The sequence below is a fragment of the Ambystoma mexicanum genome, chromosome 3q (genome assembly GCF_040938575.1).
Source record: "Ambystoma mexicanum isolate Mex_15411 chromosome 3q, UKY_AmexF1_1, whole genome shotgun sequence".
Classification (NCBI taxonomy): domain Eukaryota; kingdom Metazoa; phylum Chordata; class Amphibia; order Caudata; family Ambystomatidae; genus Ambystoma; species Ambystoma mexicanum.
Genome location: NC_090926.1, coordinates 59,365,130 through 59,385,173, shown reverse-complemented (window position 1 = coordinate 59,385,173; position 20,044 = coordinate 59,365,130). Strand labels below are relative to the sequence as shown.

The 20,044-nt window shown below is 49.1% G+C and overlaps 1 protein-coding gene across 2 annotated transcripts in view; it reads left to right on the top strand.

Annotated features, from left to right (window-relative positions):
• LOC138582110 (E3 ubiquitin-protein ligase TRIM39-like) overlaps window positions 1–20,044 on the top strand; it is a 473,056-nt gene that overhangs the window by 141,291 nt on the left and 311,721 nt on the right. For both annotated transcript variants that reach the window (XM_069653088.1, XM_069653087.1), the window contains exon 3: window positions 1,872–1,967. In XM_069653088.1, the coding sequence (XP_069509189.1) occupies window positions 1,872–1,967 (96 nt within the window). The remainder of the gene's footprint in view (window positions 1–1,871; window positions 1,968–20,044) is intronic.

Genomic DNA, 20,044 nt, shown 5'->3' with positions numbered 1-20,044 from the left:
TCTCTCATCCCAACCGCTGTCTGTCTACTGCACTTACTTGGGCTCACTCTCCCAGCGGGAGGTTGCACTTACGTTCTTCCTTTATTAGCACTTACACCCCTAGCACTTCTCCATGAGCACTACAGCACCTATTGCTGATCCCCATCCCCTATGCACTAGCACGTTCAGAACACTCACACGGCATAGTAGGTTTCTCCCCTCCTTGTTCTAATTTTTTGTTTGTACTATTAAATTATTATCTTGTAATTCATTGTCTGCCTTCCCCTTTCCTCACCCTGTTTCCCTGTGGGTGCTTTGAAACAGTTTTTGCTAATTGTATAAGTGCCTAACAAATGTCTGATACATAAAATAAATATACCTTGCCTCACCTAGTGTTGGCATTAGTCGAGCAACCAAGAAAAATCTGTGACCTTGTCATGTATGAGTAGGCCACTCAGTTCTGTTTTTCTTTTCTCCTTCATAAAAATACTGAGTTCAGAATGTGAGGCAATGGAAAACTGCACTTCCCAGAATGTAAGGAAACCGGGCTGGGTGACATGATCATTTATGGCAAGGGGCAAACCCATTTGTCAAGGCTAGCTCTTAGGAGAAAAAACTTGTTAGACCAGTTTATGGGCCACTGTATTACTTGGACTGAAGCAATATCTACATGCAAGCATGTTACAATCATTCTCACAATGTATTTTGTTTATAACACCCAAAGTATTTGCAGTTACTTTTACCCTGCAAGGTAGGGTCCACTTAAAGGTCAACATGGTGGTCGAAGTGAAGGTTATCTGTTCACCTGTGGCACCACAAACCTATATGCACACTTAAGCATAGGGCTTACCTGCCATACCAAAAAAGGCAAATTAACAAGCTTCTCGTTTGGCTGAACTGTGCACTGGTCCTGATTCAATGTACTCCCCTGCAGGTAATTGTAGGATTCAATATTGGGAGAATTGTGTAGCTAGGGCCTGCCTTAAAAATCAGTTGGTTGCATTTCAGACTGAGCATTGTACGCAGAAATTTGCAATCTCATCTTCTGCAATTTATGACAATAGACAGTCCATGCTCTTTAACACCAGGAGCCACTAAAGGCTGCTTTAGTATCTAGTGCTTTAATCTGGCAAGACTGATTTGAGTGGTTGAATATGAATGACTGGGACAAGGTGCAAGCTGGCAGATGGAGCATGAGACTTAGTGGAGGAATGTGCCGACATAATCAGCAATGACCGGTCATGTTTGCTGTCAGTTGGCGGTGCCCTCTTGTCTGGCCTTTACAGAAAGTCTTCCTTTAGTGCCCGGACCTCTAGCCCTAGTTACTCAGCTTAACCCACAAGCATGGGGAGTGCACACCAGTCTTGATCAGTGCTATAAAGATTTCACTACCAGTTATCGGAGCATTGCTTTGCTGTCAGGAGTGTCTTAGAACGTTACATGGATTCTTGGGTTTTTGGTCCGTGTTTGTGGCCTCTTCTTTGGTTTAATGCTATGTGCCAATAATCTACATAAGTGGCAGGCCGTTGCTATGTATTGGGAAATTGGACAGAGGGGAGCTGCAGCAATGCACTTTCATAGTCTTCTTCGCAGGCTTTTTCTTGTTGCTTGAATCCCAGACATCCTTCACAAAGTTGTAGTTGGTGGTCCTGGCATCTGAAGCCCTTCAGTGTCGGAAGGGGGTTGCTCTTGTCATGGGAACAATTTTTGGCCATTGCACGTGTTCTAACAGAGTCCCTTGGTGTTCACGATCTCCAGTTGTATGCCTTCTCCAACTTTAGTGTCGTGTTCATTATCTATGTGAAGTCAAATGATACATGGCCTTATGTAGTGAACACCTACATGAATGGAAAGAAAAGCCTCCTTTGTTTTATATCCTATCTTCTCTGCAGCTAAAACTTGAAGAAGCCCTGCTTTCCCTGAAGATACAGAAGGAGGGTGTTCTACAGACTAAGAGGATGGGGGATCAACAACATAGAACCATGATGGTGAGTGGGAGCTGGGATTGTGTCTGGACACTCGGGTGTGTGTGTGCTTATTGTAGAGTGTGATCATGCTAGGCCATTTTTGGAAGTCCCTGATTTTACTGTGCTTGTTTTGGGGAGTTGGACTTTGGCCAAATCCTAATTGTGGTTCTCGGATGGTCTAACCATTTGTGAGTCCGGTTCTGTTCCCTGCTGTGTGAAAACGAAAGGTTTTAAAAATCTCATCTGGATGTTGCAAATCTTTTGTAACCTGCCACCAAGACCGATTGGCTGACCTCGGAAGCAAATGCACATCTAACACATGCACCACTTGCAGCACAATTTCCGTGTGACAGTGTGGAGGGACAGCCACCCACTGAGGTTATTTGGTGCAACATTTGAGAACATTACTCTTCCTTAAAAGGGGAGCTGTCTCATAGTACATGTACTGGGTGCATTTGAGAGTTTATTCATGTGTGTGTGGGGGGGGGTCAAGGCCAACATTCAGGTCCGGCTTAAGTGGCGATCGAGCAGTGTGGCCACAAGACATAAAGTGCGAACCTCAGCCAATGCCCCTTAAGCCAGCTCTGCCCGTTCAGAGCGCATGCACAGACACTTCGGAAAGAAGTCGGATAATTTCTTTCTGACAAAAATAAATGATCTGACTTCTTTCCAAGTGTCAATGCATGCACTCCAACTTTAAAGTAACGTTTGCGTTGCAGCCCCAGAGCGACACAACCAGAACGTTACCTTGTTTAGGCCCCACTCTCCAGGACAGGAAGCTGGCTTCCTGGCTGCGTACTGGAGCCTGGCGTGCGAGAGTCTGCTGGAGTGGAGGACTTCCTGCAAAGACTGATTCAGATCCTGAGCAGGTTGGAGAAAAATAGATTCTTTTTTTTTGTGCTGTGCTTTGTGTATTATGTTTTAGTATGATGTATGTGTGGCTGGGTGAATGGTTGTGAGCTTGTGAATGTGCTGGACAGGCTGCGGCAGAGCTGATTTTGCCAGGTGGTGTGGTGCCATAATATTACTGCCATTCTTTAATTAGCAGCCAATATGTAAAGCAAGAATGTGATGTCCTGTCGCTAGACTGACATTTTGCGGTTGCAATTTAGCCCTTTGTTATTGTGGCATGACTTGTTTCCTAAGCATCTAATCAAGCATGGTATGTATGTGTTATTATGTGGCTAAACTGCCATTTTAATGCAGCCAGGCCAGCAGCAGTAAATTGCGGCTTGGCATTTTATTCTGAGCCTTCTATGCGCATGCAGGCCAGAACGTTGCGAGGGGAGGATGGGTTGCCACACCACACACACACACATCTCACAGGGCAACCTGGGGCCAATGTAAGGAAGTGACTCAAAGATTCTAATGCAAAAGAACAGCTTCCGAAAAGAAACAAATGCACTTTGTCAGGAAAACAAGTTTATTGCATGGTAACAATGAGGGGATAGTCTATTCCTTGGAGCTGAAAACTAACCCGATTCTCTCCGAATTACCGTTTATATACAGAGCTAGACAATTTACATAATCGCATATTTTATAACAGTCATCCTGCAACCCTCCATTGGCAACTCTTAATACAAAGTAATTTAATCCCCCTAGCTCTAAAACACCATTGGATACATTCACAAAGTACAACCCCTTTGACATGTGATCTTCTTTCATAGTCGGCATGACTTACTCCACATAATACATTTCTCCAGCATGGGGTTTGGCATGGATTCACATGCTCATGAATAGTCCCAGTCGTCAGTCTGGGAATCCTTAGTAAAAGGAAAAAACTGTTTCACTTTCACTTAAAAACAGTATTTCTCCTCTAAAACAATCACTGTCATCTGGGTCCTAATGCACTTGCCAATGACAGTCCTCTCCCTAAGCCCCTCCTCGCAGCCTTCTGCAGATTTTTACAGCACGCTTCAGTGTTGGGAGTCCTCGAGTTTGCTGTCCGCGCTATTTGTACTTTTTTTGGTGTTTTCTATGGATGTTTTATTGTGTTAAAAGAAGCCTGTGTGCTCTTTTGGTCATCGGCCAACAGTGGGGACCCGTTGTCTGTTAGGTTTTGCGCCCCTCAAGCGTGAATATCATTGAAGATTCTAAAAGTTCTTTGGGCCTGCTTTGCGCCCTCCGACCATGACGCAGGAGGAGGCGGCTAGATCTCTCTTCAGGCCCTGCACCAAATGTGGGCTACGGCATGTGTTTGTGGAGGACAAGCCCCTGCAATGCCTCTACTGCCTGCACCCGACCACAAGGAGGTAGAATGTGAGAGCTGCCTCGGTTTCTCCAAGAAGAAAACGAAGGACAGGTGTAGTAGGCTGGAGGCATGGCTTAATGCCAAGGCCTCTGACCTGTGCTCCGAGCAGGGTCATGCCTCGCTCGGGACCGGCCTGTCTGAGGACTGGTCTAGAAGCCCTCTGAGAAGCTGCGGGTGGAGAAGGCAGAGTAGCCCAAACAGGCTGAACCGTCACAGGCTAAGACCTCGTTGGCAACTCTACCACCACTACAGCTGAGGGCGCTGATCGAGATAGGGTCGCTCCCACGCCTCAGTGTCCCTATCCCCAACATGGCCACAGTGACTTGGGCTACGTCTGCAGGCACGCCAGAAGAGAGGGTGGGGGCAGTAAAGGGAGGGGTGGCGAGGAGGACCCAAAACAACACTCTCGGGCCATTGCCCAAACCATCCACGGACACAAGGATCTGGAGTCCTTGCATACGGTCCACGAGGACGTCCAAGGACAGCAACGACGATGCAGGGCCTAGTTTTCCTGTTTTGCCTTCTCAGCTGAGGGACATCACCTTTCATATTCCGTAGACTCCACACCTTGGTGTCGGGTCCAGATGCCTCCGGCTCGGTTACCTGTGGTCCCGCAGGTCCCCGATCAGCCTCCGAAGAAGAGAAAGCCTCCTCCACCATGTCGGGGTCCCTTCTCACCCAGCAGACGCAGACACAGGAACAGATGCGGCCACAATGGATGATGACTAGGATATCATCGCAGCGGACCGTGAATCACCACATTTGGATGCTCCACATAGGGTGTCCCCATCAGATGAGATGGTTGTTCCACTCCATGATATCCAGAGCCTCCGTCCTATTCCAGCTGGTGCCCAAGAAAACCAGGAAGAAGGGCTTCTTATATCAGAGGCGCGAGGCTAGAGGAAGACTATCATGGCGGTGCCTCTTCTGGGTGATGTTTGGGAGGAGGGCCTGTCTCGAACGCTTGCACGGTTCCAGCCAAACTGGATAGGCTGGCGAAGAAATATAGGGCGCCATACTCCGCACCCAAGTTCCTGAGGTTGCAGCCGTCGCCAGGTTCGGTGGTATCTGTGGACGCAAGGAAATGGTCAGCCAACCCGTCCTCGGTCAGTGATTGGGGGGGGGGGGATGGATGCCATGAAAAAGGTGATTTACCCTGCGGCGTCCACTATGGAGACGGCCAAGGCACTGGTGATCCTGGCCAGGTACAACAGGGAATTGTAGTACAAGCTGTGACCGATTGTCATGATCCCTGTCCCTAACCCTCTTAGGCAAAACATGGGCTGCGATCATCCATATTGGCCTTAAAGACCTCCCCATCCTCTTGGAGTCAGTCCTGGTGCCTTTGGTGCCAGGCTCAGACATGTTCAGAGGAAAAGACTTGAGAACTGTACTTGGTAATGGACTTCGGTGCTATATGGATGCCCTCACATTGCTCAGTTCTATGAGCTGTGCTATGTGGTTTAGCTTTTTGGGTGTGGTTAGGCCTAGGGATACCTGGAGGCTTTATAAACCACGCCCAGGCAGAGGAACACGCTTCGCGTTTCTGTGCCTGCAACGTGACACTCGCCGCGCTCAGATCGGTCTCCTGAGATCCTCACCTGCCTTCCTAGAACCACGTACCTGAAAGAACAAGAACATTAGCACAACACTTACCTTGATTAGAATCCTGCTTCCATCCATCGCCCCTGTGGTCCAGGGAACAGCATCTCGGCGGCGCCATCTCCAATTGCGGGACGCAGCATCCTGGGATGAAGGAAAAAGACATTAGTAAGCGTTCTCATTCCGAAAACAGCAAGAATCGTCACACGCTTACCTGAACTCTAGCTGCTCATGGTCACATCCGTTCCGGAGCATACCATCGACTTACAAAGGAGACTAAACACAGGTTAACACATGAAAAGATCAGAAGGCGCCGCGCACTACACTTTATTCACCGCTAATTACTCCTTCAGACCGCAGCTATTTTGGAACATTGCAGCGGCCTGCAAGGGGAAAGTCTAGCAGGTCGTCAAAAGGGTTCTCCACGCCGTACCGACAGTCGTCCAGATCCTCAACGCAGGAAGCCTACAGAGGCCGCTCCCAGACCTACGGTAGCGAAGGACAGCGTTGCTGTCACCCGCAGGGAAGGACTCTGGCATCTAAGTAACCTGAACCGACCGGGACGTCTGGCCCCCACTTGTGCACCCCGGTGGGAGGCTGGTTAACTAGGTTTGTCAGCAAGTGGAGAAAGATCACTGATGGATGGGTGCTGGATGCTCTGGCCCAAGGACACACTCTGGAGTTTCAATGCAGATGTCCCTGGATCCTTCTAGTTACCTGTCAGCAGCACATCCCTCAGCTCCTGGAAGAGGTATGTGCCATGCTGCGAAAAGGGGCAATAGCTAGTTCCTCATCCTAGTCCTATGACCTCTGAACAAATACCTGAAGTCACAAAGGTTCAGGATTGTCGCGCTGCAACACTTGCTAGGCCACCTGGAAAAAGTTGACGTCTTGACTTTCTTGGACCTGGAGGACGCCTATTTCCATGTCCCCATTCACAAGAAAACTCCGGTTTCTACGCCTCGTGGTCCAGGGGCAGCACTACCAGTTCAAGGCCTTACCTTTGAGCTTGAAGTCGGCCCCAGAGTGTTCACGAAATGCCTGGAGCCAGTGGCAGCCCATCTGCGGCTACAGGACATACATGTATACCTGTACCTGGATGACTTGCTGATTTGCTCGCGGGAGCTGGCCGACGAACACAGGCGGCCATCAGTGGATATGGGATTCTCTGTCAACTATCCGAAGTCCTGCTTAACGCCATTACAGAACGCGCTGTTCCTAGTCGCTGGACTCCATATGGTTTCTTGCCTGGCATCGCCCTCAGAGTAGAGGCTGGCAGCCATGCAAGGAAAAGTGCAACGGCTGTCCTCGGCAAACACAGCCATGGTGCGGGCCATCAAGTCGTTACTGGCCATGATTTCCTGAATCTACCTCGTGCAGGACCCCTGAAGGAATTCCTGGATGCCCGCTAGATACAGGTGTCTGGAAGCTTCACGGACAAGATCTCTCTCAATGACTAGTTCTGTCAGGTGATCGGATGGTGGTGTTGGCTCCATCGCCCAAGGCATGTGATTTCAAATCTACGCTCCCGCACCCCATACCAGGAGATGGTCACCACGGACACCTCCATGAGGCCTGTGGCTGACGGAGAAGGATATTCATATCCACATCCTAGAGCTACGGGCAGTGTTGGGCCCTCCAGTCATTCCTACCATCTCTGAAAGGCAAGGTGGCGAGTATCTTCAGGGACAACACCACCACCATGTTCTTCATCAGGATAAAGGGGGGGGGCACTCTATTCCCGGTACTCTCCAAAGAAGTGCAGGACTTGTGGCGTTGGGCTGTCGGACAGGGTATGTTCTCGTCACTCTCCACCTGGCGGGAGTCAAGAACACCATTGCAGACTTCCTCAGCAGGGAACTTTGCTCCTGCCATGAGTGGGAGCTTTGTCAGGATCAGGTGGACCACCTTTTTGTCAAGTGGGGCACGCCCCAGATCGATCTATTTGCGACGGTGGCAAACTCCAAATGCCAGAAGTTTGCCAGCAGATTCCACCAACCAAGGAGCCTGGGGGATGCGTTCTCCTTCCCATGGGAAGGGCTGTTTCCGTATGAATTTCCTCGGTTCCCTCTCTTGCTACGGCAGTGTCCTTGCAGGATGATGCTTCGCCCCGGCGTGGCCGAGGCACTTTTGGTATCCAGACCGTCTCAGCCTGTCCATGTTGCCTCCAGTCTAGCTACTGGTGGTTCCCGATCTTCTAACCAGAGGAGGCACAATCCTTCATCACGAGCCAGGATTGCTGAACCTGAGGCATTGGCTCCAACAGCCTTAGAGTTTGAAGGATTCAAGTTGCTTGCAGACTGCAGTGAGGGCCTCGCCAAGGCCAGGGCTTATCGTCTACCTTTTAAGTGCCATGGACACAAGTGGAAGCATTTTGTTACGTAGTGCCGGTCTCAGAAGATAACCCCTCTGAGGGTCACGGCCCCGCAGATCCTGCCATACTTTCAAGCCTTGGCCAAGGCCGGACTGGCACACCCCACTATCAATGTACATCTGGCAGCTATCTCCCGCTACACCAGGTCTCCAGGAAGATCTTCACTTTGGTCCAACCGACTCGTCAAGGAATTTCTCAAAGGACTTTTTCGATCTCTCCGTCAGGGAAGGCTCCTTCCCCGGCATGGGAAATCAACATATTTCTGACATAGTGGATGGGAGGGGGGCTTCGTTCGAGCCTATGCATCAGGCCCCACTCAGGTTCCTCTTGTGGAAAACTGCTTTCCTTGTGGCCATCACCTCTGCCAGGAGGCTAGGTGATATCTAAGCCCCATCCTGCAAGCATCCGTACCTGACTGTCCACGAATCGAGGGTGGTGCTGTGTACGCACCCCTCTTTCATGCCAAAGGTTGTCGCAATTTCACCACAACAAGCCTTTGGTGTTGCCCGTTTTCCTGAAACCTTTGTCGCCGGCAGAAAGCGCCTTGCACTCGCTGGACATCGCTCATGCCCTGAAGTTCTACGTGACATGAACAAAGTTTTTGGAAAACTGCACAACTGTTTGTCAACTTTGGTCCTGTGAACCATGGGAAGGCCTTGTCCAAGGCTTCCGTTTCGAGGTGGGTCTCCGGCTGCATCATGTCATCGGTTGACGAACCGACTGCTGTCTGGCCGTAAGAGCCCACTCCACCAGAGCGATCAATGCAACAACAGCATTCCTGTCTGGCATGTCCCTGCTGGACATTTGCAGGGCTGCTACATGGAGGTCCACGCACACCTTCACGAAGTTCTACTGCGTCAAAAGGGATTGCAGGGAGGCGTCAGTCGGCCAAGCAGTGCTATGAAACCAGTGAGACTGTTCCGGAGGTGGTCGTGTAATGTTGTACTGCTATGTATTCGTTATTCATGAGCGTGTGAATACATGCCAGACCCCATGCTGGTGAAGGTTTAAGATGCTTACTTTTAACTATTGTTCTCCAGCATGGGTCTGGCATGGATTCACATGCAAACCCTCCCTCTGTGGCTCTTCTTGGTCATACTGCCACTTTACATGCTTACCATATCTGAAGATGGCTGCCAGAGGAAGGGTTTAGGGAGAGGACTGTCATTCGATGGGGGCAGTATAACCCAGAGTACAGTGATTGGTTTAGAAGAGAAATACAGTTTTTAAGGGAAAGTGAAACTGTTCTTCTTAGGATTCCCAGCCTGACGGGCAATATTCTTGAGCACCTGAATCCATGCCAGACCCATGCTGGAGAAGAATACTTACAGGTAAGTAACTTAAACCTTATCATTCATGAAGTACTCAGTTTATTAATCGGACCATATGACAGAACCTCTTTAACCCAAATGGTGATTGTGCGAGGCTTTCCGTTAAACACTTCAAAGCAATGCCCATATTTTCTCTGCATTATTTCATGTAATCCTGTTTGAACTGCCATTTCAAGTCCTTCAGCCTAAGCCAACATTCGGCTTATTTCCCTGAAAGCCCATAAACCATCAGCTCTCAATTTAACCCTCCATGTAACCGGACCTTGTTGTTCATCAAAAACAAGTCTTCGTGCTCGAGGGAAATTACTCTATCTCAGAACCCCATCTGCCCATAAAAACCTAACATGCCTTTCCATTCCCTTCTCACCTTCAGCCCTTTGCGATGTTCTCACAACTGCCCATATGCAGTTCACTTACCCTTTCATGACCCGAGTCATACAGATTTTCAAAACAGGCAAAAAAAAACTCCCTACAAATCTAGGGACTCTGTGGCCTACTAAAACTCCAAGTAGGTAATACCTGCATTCTGCAATGTATCCACAATGATGAACCCCATATTTCCAAATGCCCTAAATGTGACTGCAATTTAACCCATTGTTGAATTCCCACATATTCGTTTCCCCTTCAATGTAATCCTCTCTTGCATACATACTTCTCAGCGCTATCAATTGTACATTGTACAAAACATTGTATCCATGCAACTGGTACTTATGTTGCTGCCTACTGTAACTCTAAAATGTATCCAACTAAAACACAAAGTAACACTCATTTCAATTATTTTACAATGAACAAATATTTAGTTGCAACATTGGATGTAACCCAGCCACACCATGGCCTAGTAGAATTTACCTAGTGTTAACCCCTTTCCCATGCTGAGACCTAAAACGTCTACTCCAACACCGGCACATGCAACATTAGTGTACTGCACTAGCCTCGACTTCTGCAACTCTCTGACCCAAATTGCTATGAGAATGTGTTCATTCTGAAGGAAATGCTTGCAGCTCTCAGTGCGGAAACACATGCTGGGATCATTTTGACCCAAAATAAATTCATATCTGGATGGGTGGCTTTGCGAGCTTTGATTGGCCAATATGGGCATTTTACTTCGAATGCTAACGTACTAGTGAATGCCGTTTCACAGCAGATTTACATGTTGGAGGCGAACACACTGAATTCAGGTAGGATAATTGGAGTTTTAAATGGTTGAGGGGTGGAGTTTGGACCGAGGTGTCATGGCAGCTTTAGTATTTAGTAATAAGGCAAATATTGGGTTCAAATGATGTTCAGGCGGTGAGTGGTGGCATTCACTCAGGTATCCACTTATTTGAGGAGACTAGAGAGTGGTTGGTAAATGTGTTATCGGTAGATTGCCCACATACCAACACTTTACCCCAATTAATTTTGTATGCCTGCTAAGCACAGCCTTTGAGACACTGATCATTTCATCATTCGGTAGTTACTTGCCCTTCAACTGGGGTGGACGCACCCACACCTTTTGTGCGCTGATCCTGGCCAGTCACGCTACAAGTGGGAGGAGTGTTTGGCATAAACGCCTATCAAGCACATGGGGGTTCAGGGCCCAGTCGCGCTCTGAAATGGCTTCCCGATTAAAGCCTGCCTGGTGCACCTGTGAACTGATTGAAGACTAGTCTCGTCAGCCTTATGACCACTAAATAAACTGGGTCCAACGACTCGACCTGCGCCAGCTTGTTAATTTAATGATGATCTTTAAATCTGTAAAAGTAAAATACACACCAAAGCTGGGGATGCAGTGTTTGCAGTACCTGCTGGGTAAGATGGTTCGAACTTTCCTTCATCCCTCCCTGTGTAATGTCATGTGTAGTGTTTATGGGAGTGGTAGTCCAACACGTTTTTAGGACGTAGTGAGAAAAGGAACGTTTGGACAGTTCTGAGGGAGTTGTGGATTGCTCCCTATAGTACATAAACCAGATTTGCCTCATGTCTGGGCTGCTGCTTCAGGGCAGAGTTGCAGTGGTCCATTTCATGGTGCACTCCTCACGGGCAAGGCAGTCACCACAGTTCTTGTTGGTGCTTAAATCTCGACCAAGGAGGTGGCACACATTTCTCTTGTTATCCCGGACACTTGCTGCCAACTATGCATCCCTCACTTTAATTATCTTGCCTCTGTCTGCTCTTCTTCCTGGCATATTGTGTGCTGGGCACCTTGGACTTTACCCTTCCCCTCTGGCGCTAGCTAGATTTATGTATAGCAGACACGGTCCTTTACTTCGTTACCATTGCTACACAATCCTGCCAACAGATGCTGTGGTTGCTTATGGTTTACAACCCTTTCTCAGTCCAGTGAGGTTTTCATATTTTCCTAACCAGCCTGACCATGGGGGCTTTCTTCCGTTTTAATGTGGTGCAGCATTTAGCATGTATTGTGAAGACAACGACGTATGCTAACGTACATCCAGTGTAGCGCTTGCATTTCTGATCTCAGTCCCAGGGATTTCATTTTGAGATTCCTGAGCTGCACACTGTACAGTATCTGCAAAATCACAGTGGGTCATAACGGCACATATACTCACGAATGACTAAAACGTAACAATGTAACATGGTGAATGTGCTGTGACCTGTTTCCATGCCCGAACAGTGAAGGACTCGAGGACTGCAATCCCTTTTTGCTCTCTGCAAGTAAAGTGTGATGTTAAATGGCTTTTGCTGCTAATTTTCTGAAGATTGCAGGGCAGCACCCTCTGCGTCATACCACCTAGAGGCCATATCTGATGCAATAGACCTGCTGGATGGCTTTCCAGCAGCCACCAGGATCTAGAATGGTGCCCACAGCAGGGGACTCACTTTTGCTACTGTATCCTCGGGCTCACGGCAGCTTTTGGGACAAGTCATTTGTGGGGACCTTTTGCACTGTTCTTTCATTCAAGTTGGCACTCCTAATGTTGCTTACTTGGCTTGGCCTCCCACTTGCTCCTGCCTGATTCTCACAGAAATAACTCAAACTTCATGGAATGCCTACCGATCTTCCGCAATCTGGAGGCTACTGCCATTTTGGTTTTAGCGCATTAGGTGGCAAAGCATTGCTGACAAAGAAAAAGCAGAATATGTGGTTGCCACAGTAACTGTAAATGCAAGGCATTAATTCTCCATCACGAAGTGTATTCCAATTCCCTATAAACCAACCCGAGGATGTTTTTAGGATGAATGTGCCAATCGGGAGTCCCACTGCAAGTTATACTGCTTAGTGATCCTTCCATTGCTGTTCCTCAGCCTAGCTATATGTGCGAGCTACCCCCAGCATGGCTACTCTTGTGAGTACCACCCTCCACTGTGAGCCTGCCTCTCCATTGCATCCTCGTTTACACACTAAAAAAAGTCCTTTCCTTTTCCACGGTCTCTCTGGGCCCCACTTGTTCGTTTGGCTTTGGGGCATGCCCCTGCTGTCCTTCATGCCCCCGCCCAACTTGCTTTTCCTCCAGAGCACCATTTGCCTGCATCCCTGGCATAGAATCCCCCTCGTTGTGCAGCATCACGTCAGTGGTCTGATGCAGTTTTCCACCTCCCCGGACATATTACCACTGTTGCCCTCCCTGTTGTATCTGGTCCCCCTGGGCCCACGCAGACACACACACGGACACGCACACAAGAACACTCGGGACGCGATGCTGCTTGCTCCGCGTCCCGGCGGGAACTGCCGCACGGGCGCACTTTATTAAACTACGCATGCGCGGGGCCACAACGAGGTCCGCGCATGCGCATCAACCAAACTGGGACGTCGCATCCCTTTTTAACTTTAATCAAAACAAAGTAAACAGTTGGGCGCGCATCTCCTTGCACGCCGGTTGCACGGGCGGACATATGACCGCCCAGGAGTCTCACCTTTCCTCGTTCAGCTCAGTCACGTGAGTCCAGGACATAGTCCTTGAGATGCCCAGGCAACCGCTGCTCACGGCGGATAGGGTACCTTGACGAGGCGGGAGGCGGAGGAGAGGCCTCATGTTCCGGTCTCGGTGGTTCCTTTCCCGGCACGCTCTCCTGAGCTCCTGGCGGACCAGCCGGCCCTGCGCTTTCCTCGGAGGTCCCATTTTCAGCCGGTCTTTCACTGCGTTTGAAGAACAACCGGTTGCGCGTGACTGTTCCTCAGTCGCAGGCTGCCGTCACCATGGTGCCCTTGACATGCGTTACCTTCCACGGACGTGGCTCGAAGGGCAGGGACAACTTCCCCTCGGGGTGCCTGTTCCGGACCAACACGGTGTCACCCACTCGCACCTCCTTTTCTTGCAGACCCCTCCTTTCACTTTCTTTATCATTGCGCCTGGCCCATTCATCCCTGACACCATCATCGTCTATCACTCCGGGCAGACGGCCATCCTCCTCCTGTAGCATTCCCCTCGGGCATCGCCCAAATAGTGCTTCGGCTGGGGCCACTTTCGTGGATTGTTGCGGTGGCGTCCGGTATTCCCTCAAACTCCACGAGCTTCCTCTCCAGGTCTTCACCGCCACAGGCGGAGATCCTCAGGACCTTTTTCAGAGTCCTCATCATTCTCTCAGCCTCTCCGTTGGCCCGCGGCCAGAGCGGGGACACCCTGCGATGCCGGATCCCCCGTTCACGGAGGTAAGTTGCGAATTGGCTGCCGGTGAACGGTGGCCCATTGTCCGAGCACAGGAGGTCTGGGAATCCATGGGTGGCAAACATTTTGTCTAGTGCCTTCGTTGCGAACTCTGTCGCCGTCGACTGTACCACCTCGGGGTACCTGGACCATTGGTCCACTGCCACCAGGAAGTACATTCCCCGACCCGTTGAGCCAAAGACCACATGGACAGTTTCCCATGGTCTGCAACTCCGCTCCATCAACCTTATCGGCGGAGCTCTGTCCCCCGGGGCCGCCGCTTGACATGCGATACACCTCCTCACCAAACTCTCCACTCGCCCCTCCAAGTCCGGGAACCATATTTTGTTTCTCAGCTGAGCCTTCATCTTGACAATCCCCTGATGGCCGATATGGGCAAGTTCGAGGATCCTTGACCGCAGTGCCCTTGGGACAACAATTTGCCGCCCTCGAAGTATGAGTCCATCATCCGCGACTGAGAGTTCATCCTTCACCTTCCAGAGCACCCGGAGGTTGTTCTGAGCCTCCGCTTGACGGCGGGAGTTGTCCTGCAGCACTTCCCTCCACTCGCCGCTTCTCACAGCATTCTTGACTATGGTGAACACCTCATCCTTTGAGCATTCTGTTGCCATCTCCAGCCTCGATATTGCCATTGGAAGAGACCCTTCCACCACCTGACACAACAGCCAGTGGCACTCATTTGCCCCAATGTCGGTGCCAGAGTTCTCCCTGTGCCTTCGGGGACCACTTTTCTTTCAGCTTAGTTCTCTTGGAAACAGCAAAGGCCTCCTCCCTTGCATTCGGCCTGACCCCTGCGTCCATACTCGCCCCTCTGGATTCCGCTAGCTCGTAAGTCCTCCCACTGTACAGTATCTGCTGCAGTGACCATCCTGGCTCCCTCAGCACTTGACGTCGCAATTTGCCCGAGCTGCAGCCCTGGAGCACCTGGTTTCTAATCATCAGTTCGTCGTCGTCCCAGCGACACGTGCTGGCAATCAATCGAAGTCTGGCACAGAATTGATCGAGAGATTCTTCCTCCCTTTGCTTCTCTCTGCAGAAAAGGAACCTTTTGTAATCGACATTGGACTGTGGGATGAAATGGTTTTCCAGCGCGGCCTTGACCGTGTCATATGTGACCACCGGTAGGGCAAGTGATTCATAGATGCGCATAATGTCCAGGCCAGCTGAATATAGAAGGGTCGCCCTTTTTGCGTCGTCATTTGAAATCCCCGTCGCTGTAAAGTACATTTCCAACTTCTTGACCCATAGGAGCCACCTGGGACCCAGTTTAGACGGGGGGGCTTGACATGTCGAATTCCTGCATGGGCAGTAGCGATCCCCGTTGTGTCCTCACCACTCTTGTCGCCACTTCCGCTTCATCCTCGCTGCCTGACATCTTCACAGGTCGCACAGGCACCTCTCGGTGTGACAGAGGCCGCTAACCTGGCTGATGTGTTCTTCCGCGCACTCTTCGCTGTGTCCAGTCCGCGGCTTCGTGTCTGTCTTTTTGTAGTTTTTTTTTTTTTTTTTTTTTTTGGATTGTCCCCAGATTGTTGGGGACAGTCAAAAGTTCCAAAAGTTTCCCTCGTGGCAGCGCACAAGCACCTTTTCAGGCCGCTACTGCCTCGAGGCGATAAAAACTATCTCGCTCGATCCGCGTTGTGCGCTCTCGTGCCGATGTGTGTCCTACGCCCACGTCCGTAGGGCGAACGCTGTGGTAGCGATCCCGCCTCGTCGCCAGTTGTTGTATCTGGTCCCCCTGGGCCCACACAGCACACACACGGACACGCACACAAGAACACTCGGGACGCGATGCTGCTTGCTCCGCGTCCCGGCGGGAACTGCCGCACGGGCGCACTTTATTAAACTACGCATGCGCTGGGCCACAACGAGGCCCGCGCATGCGCATCAACCAAACTGGGACGTGTCACTCCCCATCCCGTGTTGCATGGTAGTGTGTATTCGACGCTGTGCTTATTCACTCCTCTGTTCTTCGGTCCCTGTGTTGCAAGTATCAACTGTCCTCTCCCTTTGGCTGTATTTTGTTTCAGCCCCCTCCTCTCAGCTTTTTCTGTATTGGCTGTGGCCACCCAATTTCTTTTCTCACACACACCTTCAACGACCTTCCCATGCTCTACGTTCAGACTATTCAGTGATGCAGCGAAAAAGGCTGTTATTAAACTAGGGGAAAAAGTTTTTGCAAAAACTGCTTGTTACCGTGGGCTGCCCCTTTAAGGCAGCCTCCTATTGAAGGGACAGCACGTCACACGGGAAGTGACGTTCCGCGTGGAGGCAGAGGAAAGGGAGGAGTTAGTAAGAGTTTGGATTTGAAATAAAGCAGATGTATGTTCTACCCGCTGGCTCCTGTTATTTGAAGCAGCATCCACTGCTTGTTTTTAAAAAGACACAAGGAGCAAGGTTCTCAAACGTTTTTGATGAAAATAATGAAATCCACGAGCGCATCTCATCTCTTGCGCCAAAAAACAGTAGCCCAATCCACAAAAGACATCATAATGGGCGTGTCTCATGTGCACCCTTTCAGATGGCATTTTTAACCTCTGCACAAATCGGGAGGCGTTTCTGTGCTTTTAAAAGCGCATCCTGAATTTCCAAACAGGATGCACTTTTAAATGTGAATAAAACTAAGGCAACCCCGTCCACGTGGGACCAGAGAAACAAGGGAGGGGGAACTAACGGAGAAGGAAGGGCCATTGTCAGCAATAGATACAAGTAGCCTGGGGAGAAAACTGAGGTGATCAGATCGCCCAGACTCTGGTATGGTGGAGCGTGTATGGACCTAGCTGTTGGGGAGGAGCCATTCCTGAACTCCTTTCTGGACTGTAGAAGCGAGGGGGAAGTCAGATGTTGATGGGGAGGAGGTTCCAGAGTCGTCCTTCCTGCACCGGCGGAGTTAAAGCCTGCGCATGTCCATACTTCTGATGGATCATAGGCCAGGTCCGCTTATTATAAGCGACTTTTGGCTTGTTTTTGCCCAAAGGCGCTTATAATATTTGGAGGTCGCTTGTCGCGGTTTTTGTCCGCTTGTGCGCGTGTAATTGGGCTTGTTTATATTGCAGTTAAGCCCATTACACGTCGCACAGAGCGTCCTGCACTGGGCTGCTGGCAGCACTTGTTGGCAATTGCTGCTTTGTCTTGCTCTCGGGTGCGCCCTGTATTTTGCATATGCATAGGTGTTTGGCACTGATAGGATCATTACTTGCCCACCAGGTGGCCCATCAATGCCAAATGCCTAAGCATATGCAAAAAGTAAGCGCACTTTAAAAGTGTTGTCATGCAGACAGACCCACTGACATGTAAAGAAGTGGATTGTTTTAGTTTACCAAGCGTCACTCTATAGCAATATTATCTTGGTGATAACCCTAGTGCTGACGCATTATCCACTAAAATGCTTTATTTATTTTTTGAAAACTTTTTTTGCAAGACTGGGTTAGAGGATTATTGGAATATATATATACATTTTCTCAGAGATGTATTCAGGAAGGCCATGTTTCTTTTCAGCTTCCAATTGGCCTTGTTACAATATTATATATCGCCTTGGATTAAGGCGCTATATAACAATAAATACAAATACAATACAATGTATTTCAGGGCCGTATTGTTTTGCATTCTGGGACTTCTAGTCACCATACAATAAAATATTGTTCTAACACAATATGTAGTGTTTTGTCTATGTATGTTTTTCTTGTTGTGTTATGTTTCTTACGTTTGAGACCTTTCCAAAACTTTTTAGGTGCACGCTTGTTTTTTCAGCTTATGTGGATGGGAGTCGGATTGTTTTGGAAGGGCATTCAGCTTATTTTTTCCTTCCGACCTGGCAACACTGCCCCTGGAAATGCTGAGTTTTTAAGTGAGTTAGCTTGGAGTTCAAGGTGACAGCCTTGTAGATGATGCATGAGTCGTGCTGCAGCATGATTATCAAAGGACTCCACAAATTCGACCATCAACCCGACCCTCCTCTAACTGCACTGGCTCCTGCTGCACGCCTATGTTCTCTTGAAATCCTGATTTGAATAGGTACTGGGGGGGTGGAGCAACCTTTTTAGTGTGGCAGCAGAGGCATGAACCGCTGCTGTCATTGCTTTTCCTCAAATTGGATAGAAATGCTTGGTTGGAGCACCTTTTACTGTGACAGGGCCCTTGAGGGCCCATCCACGGTGAAATGTGCTGGGAGCTGTAGAAAACTATTGGCAGTAGATCACGTCCGATGTATGCAAGGTGGATTTGTGCTACAGCTCAGCCTCGTGGAAATGAGCAGGTCATCTTTGCGAATAAGGTGACTTCTTTCCAAAAATGGGTTCACTAAAAATAGAATATCCCCCTACTCTATTTTAAGATGACACATTTTTTTGAAAATCTGGACCAAAATGAATATTAAAAATAGTCCAAATATAACATGGGGGGAGTGATGGGCAAGAAAGCAGAGGGAAGCAGTGGGCAAGAGCAGAGAGGAAGTGGCAGGTGGGCCTGCGGACCACAAAGCTGAGGGAGCGCATGCAGTGGGGAGAGCGGTGGGCCAGAAGGAGGCCGTGAGCTGAGAAAGGATGAGGGAAGAGTGTGATGGAATGAAAGTAAGCATGCAAGATGAGGTTCAGAAGTACAAAGAAAGAATAATGGATGTAGTCTGTGTGAGGAATTGCGAAGCATAAGGTCAGATTATGATTTGGAGTGTGGCAGGGACTGGGGTACAAATTGTTTTTTGGCAGTATGAGCAAGGTTATGACTGCATGAGTGAGGGTTGGGACGTGTATTTTTGAAGGGGTTTTGGTGAGAGGTGTGGAGTAAGGGGTATAATGTCACCATAGAACTGAACATGATCAATACAGTTAATACTATTAAATGGGCATGCAAAACCAACAACTCTTCAAGCCAGGGACTCTTCCTATTTGATATTCTAGGTACAAATAATATTGCTTGCTTTTAGTGCAGCACCCTGCCTCTTTCCTGCAATGTGCCTATCTTACACCCTCAAAAAATGTGCTTCAAAAATGCTGGAACATGTTTGTGCTGCAACGTGTACCATTTAATGCCGCCTTGTACTGGACATTGTGGCTCACTTATGTCGAACAGCATTAGTAACATCGCTGAAGTATTCTCAGCCTTTAATCTTCCTGCCATCGACAAACTGGGCTGATTGTTCCAGCTTGTGCTTAACATTGGAATACCACACATGGTGTTGTAGGCAGCATTGATATGGCCTAGATGAGTTTGCTCATGCCAATGCATGTCGTACTTTAAGAGTCGAGCTAAGTTGGGGGGAAAAGGGCGTTTAAAAGGAAATGTGTTGCAACGACGGGGTTACAAATTTAGAAACTGTGCATGGCGCAGGGTGGACAGATGTGGGGTTGCGGGGGGCGAGGGATAAAGGACAGGAAATGGTCATGCCATTTAATGGAATCTTGGTCTGTTCGTTTTAATAGGGTCTTGGGTACCTGTCATAATTAGAAAGTTGGACTGCGACGTATACATGTTTCCAGTTTGTTTACATACTGCCTGTTGAGCAAAGTAGGTAATGGCATTATGTAATTTTGTAGAGCGCCCAATGCCATTGGTACTCCAAGGGCGTTCACACAAGTGCGTTGAGGCTATACCAAAGTCCGAGGTATGACAAAGAAGACAGATTTTTAGAATGCATTTGAGCATTTTAGCTAGTTCGAAGGTAGGTAGTGGTGGCTAAGTCCCTGCTAGCCACCCATGGAGATCTGGCTAGTGTATAGGTGCTGTGATGGACTGTGATGAGAGTAGGTGAGTCATTATGTGCCCAAAGAAACGAGCTGGGGTAGATCTGTCTTCGGCTGGGGCCTCCCTCTGGAACAGCCTCCCTGCCACTCTAAAACTTGAGGAGAACCCTCTTCGGTTCTGGAAGCACCTCAAGACCTTCCTCTTTTCTTTTGCCTTTGCTCCCCCCTCTACCCTGCTGATCTGTTCTCTTG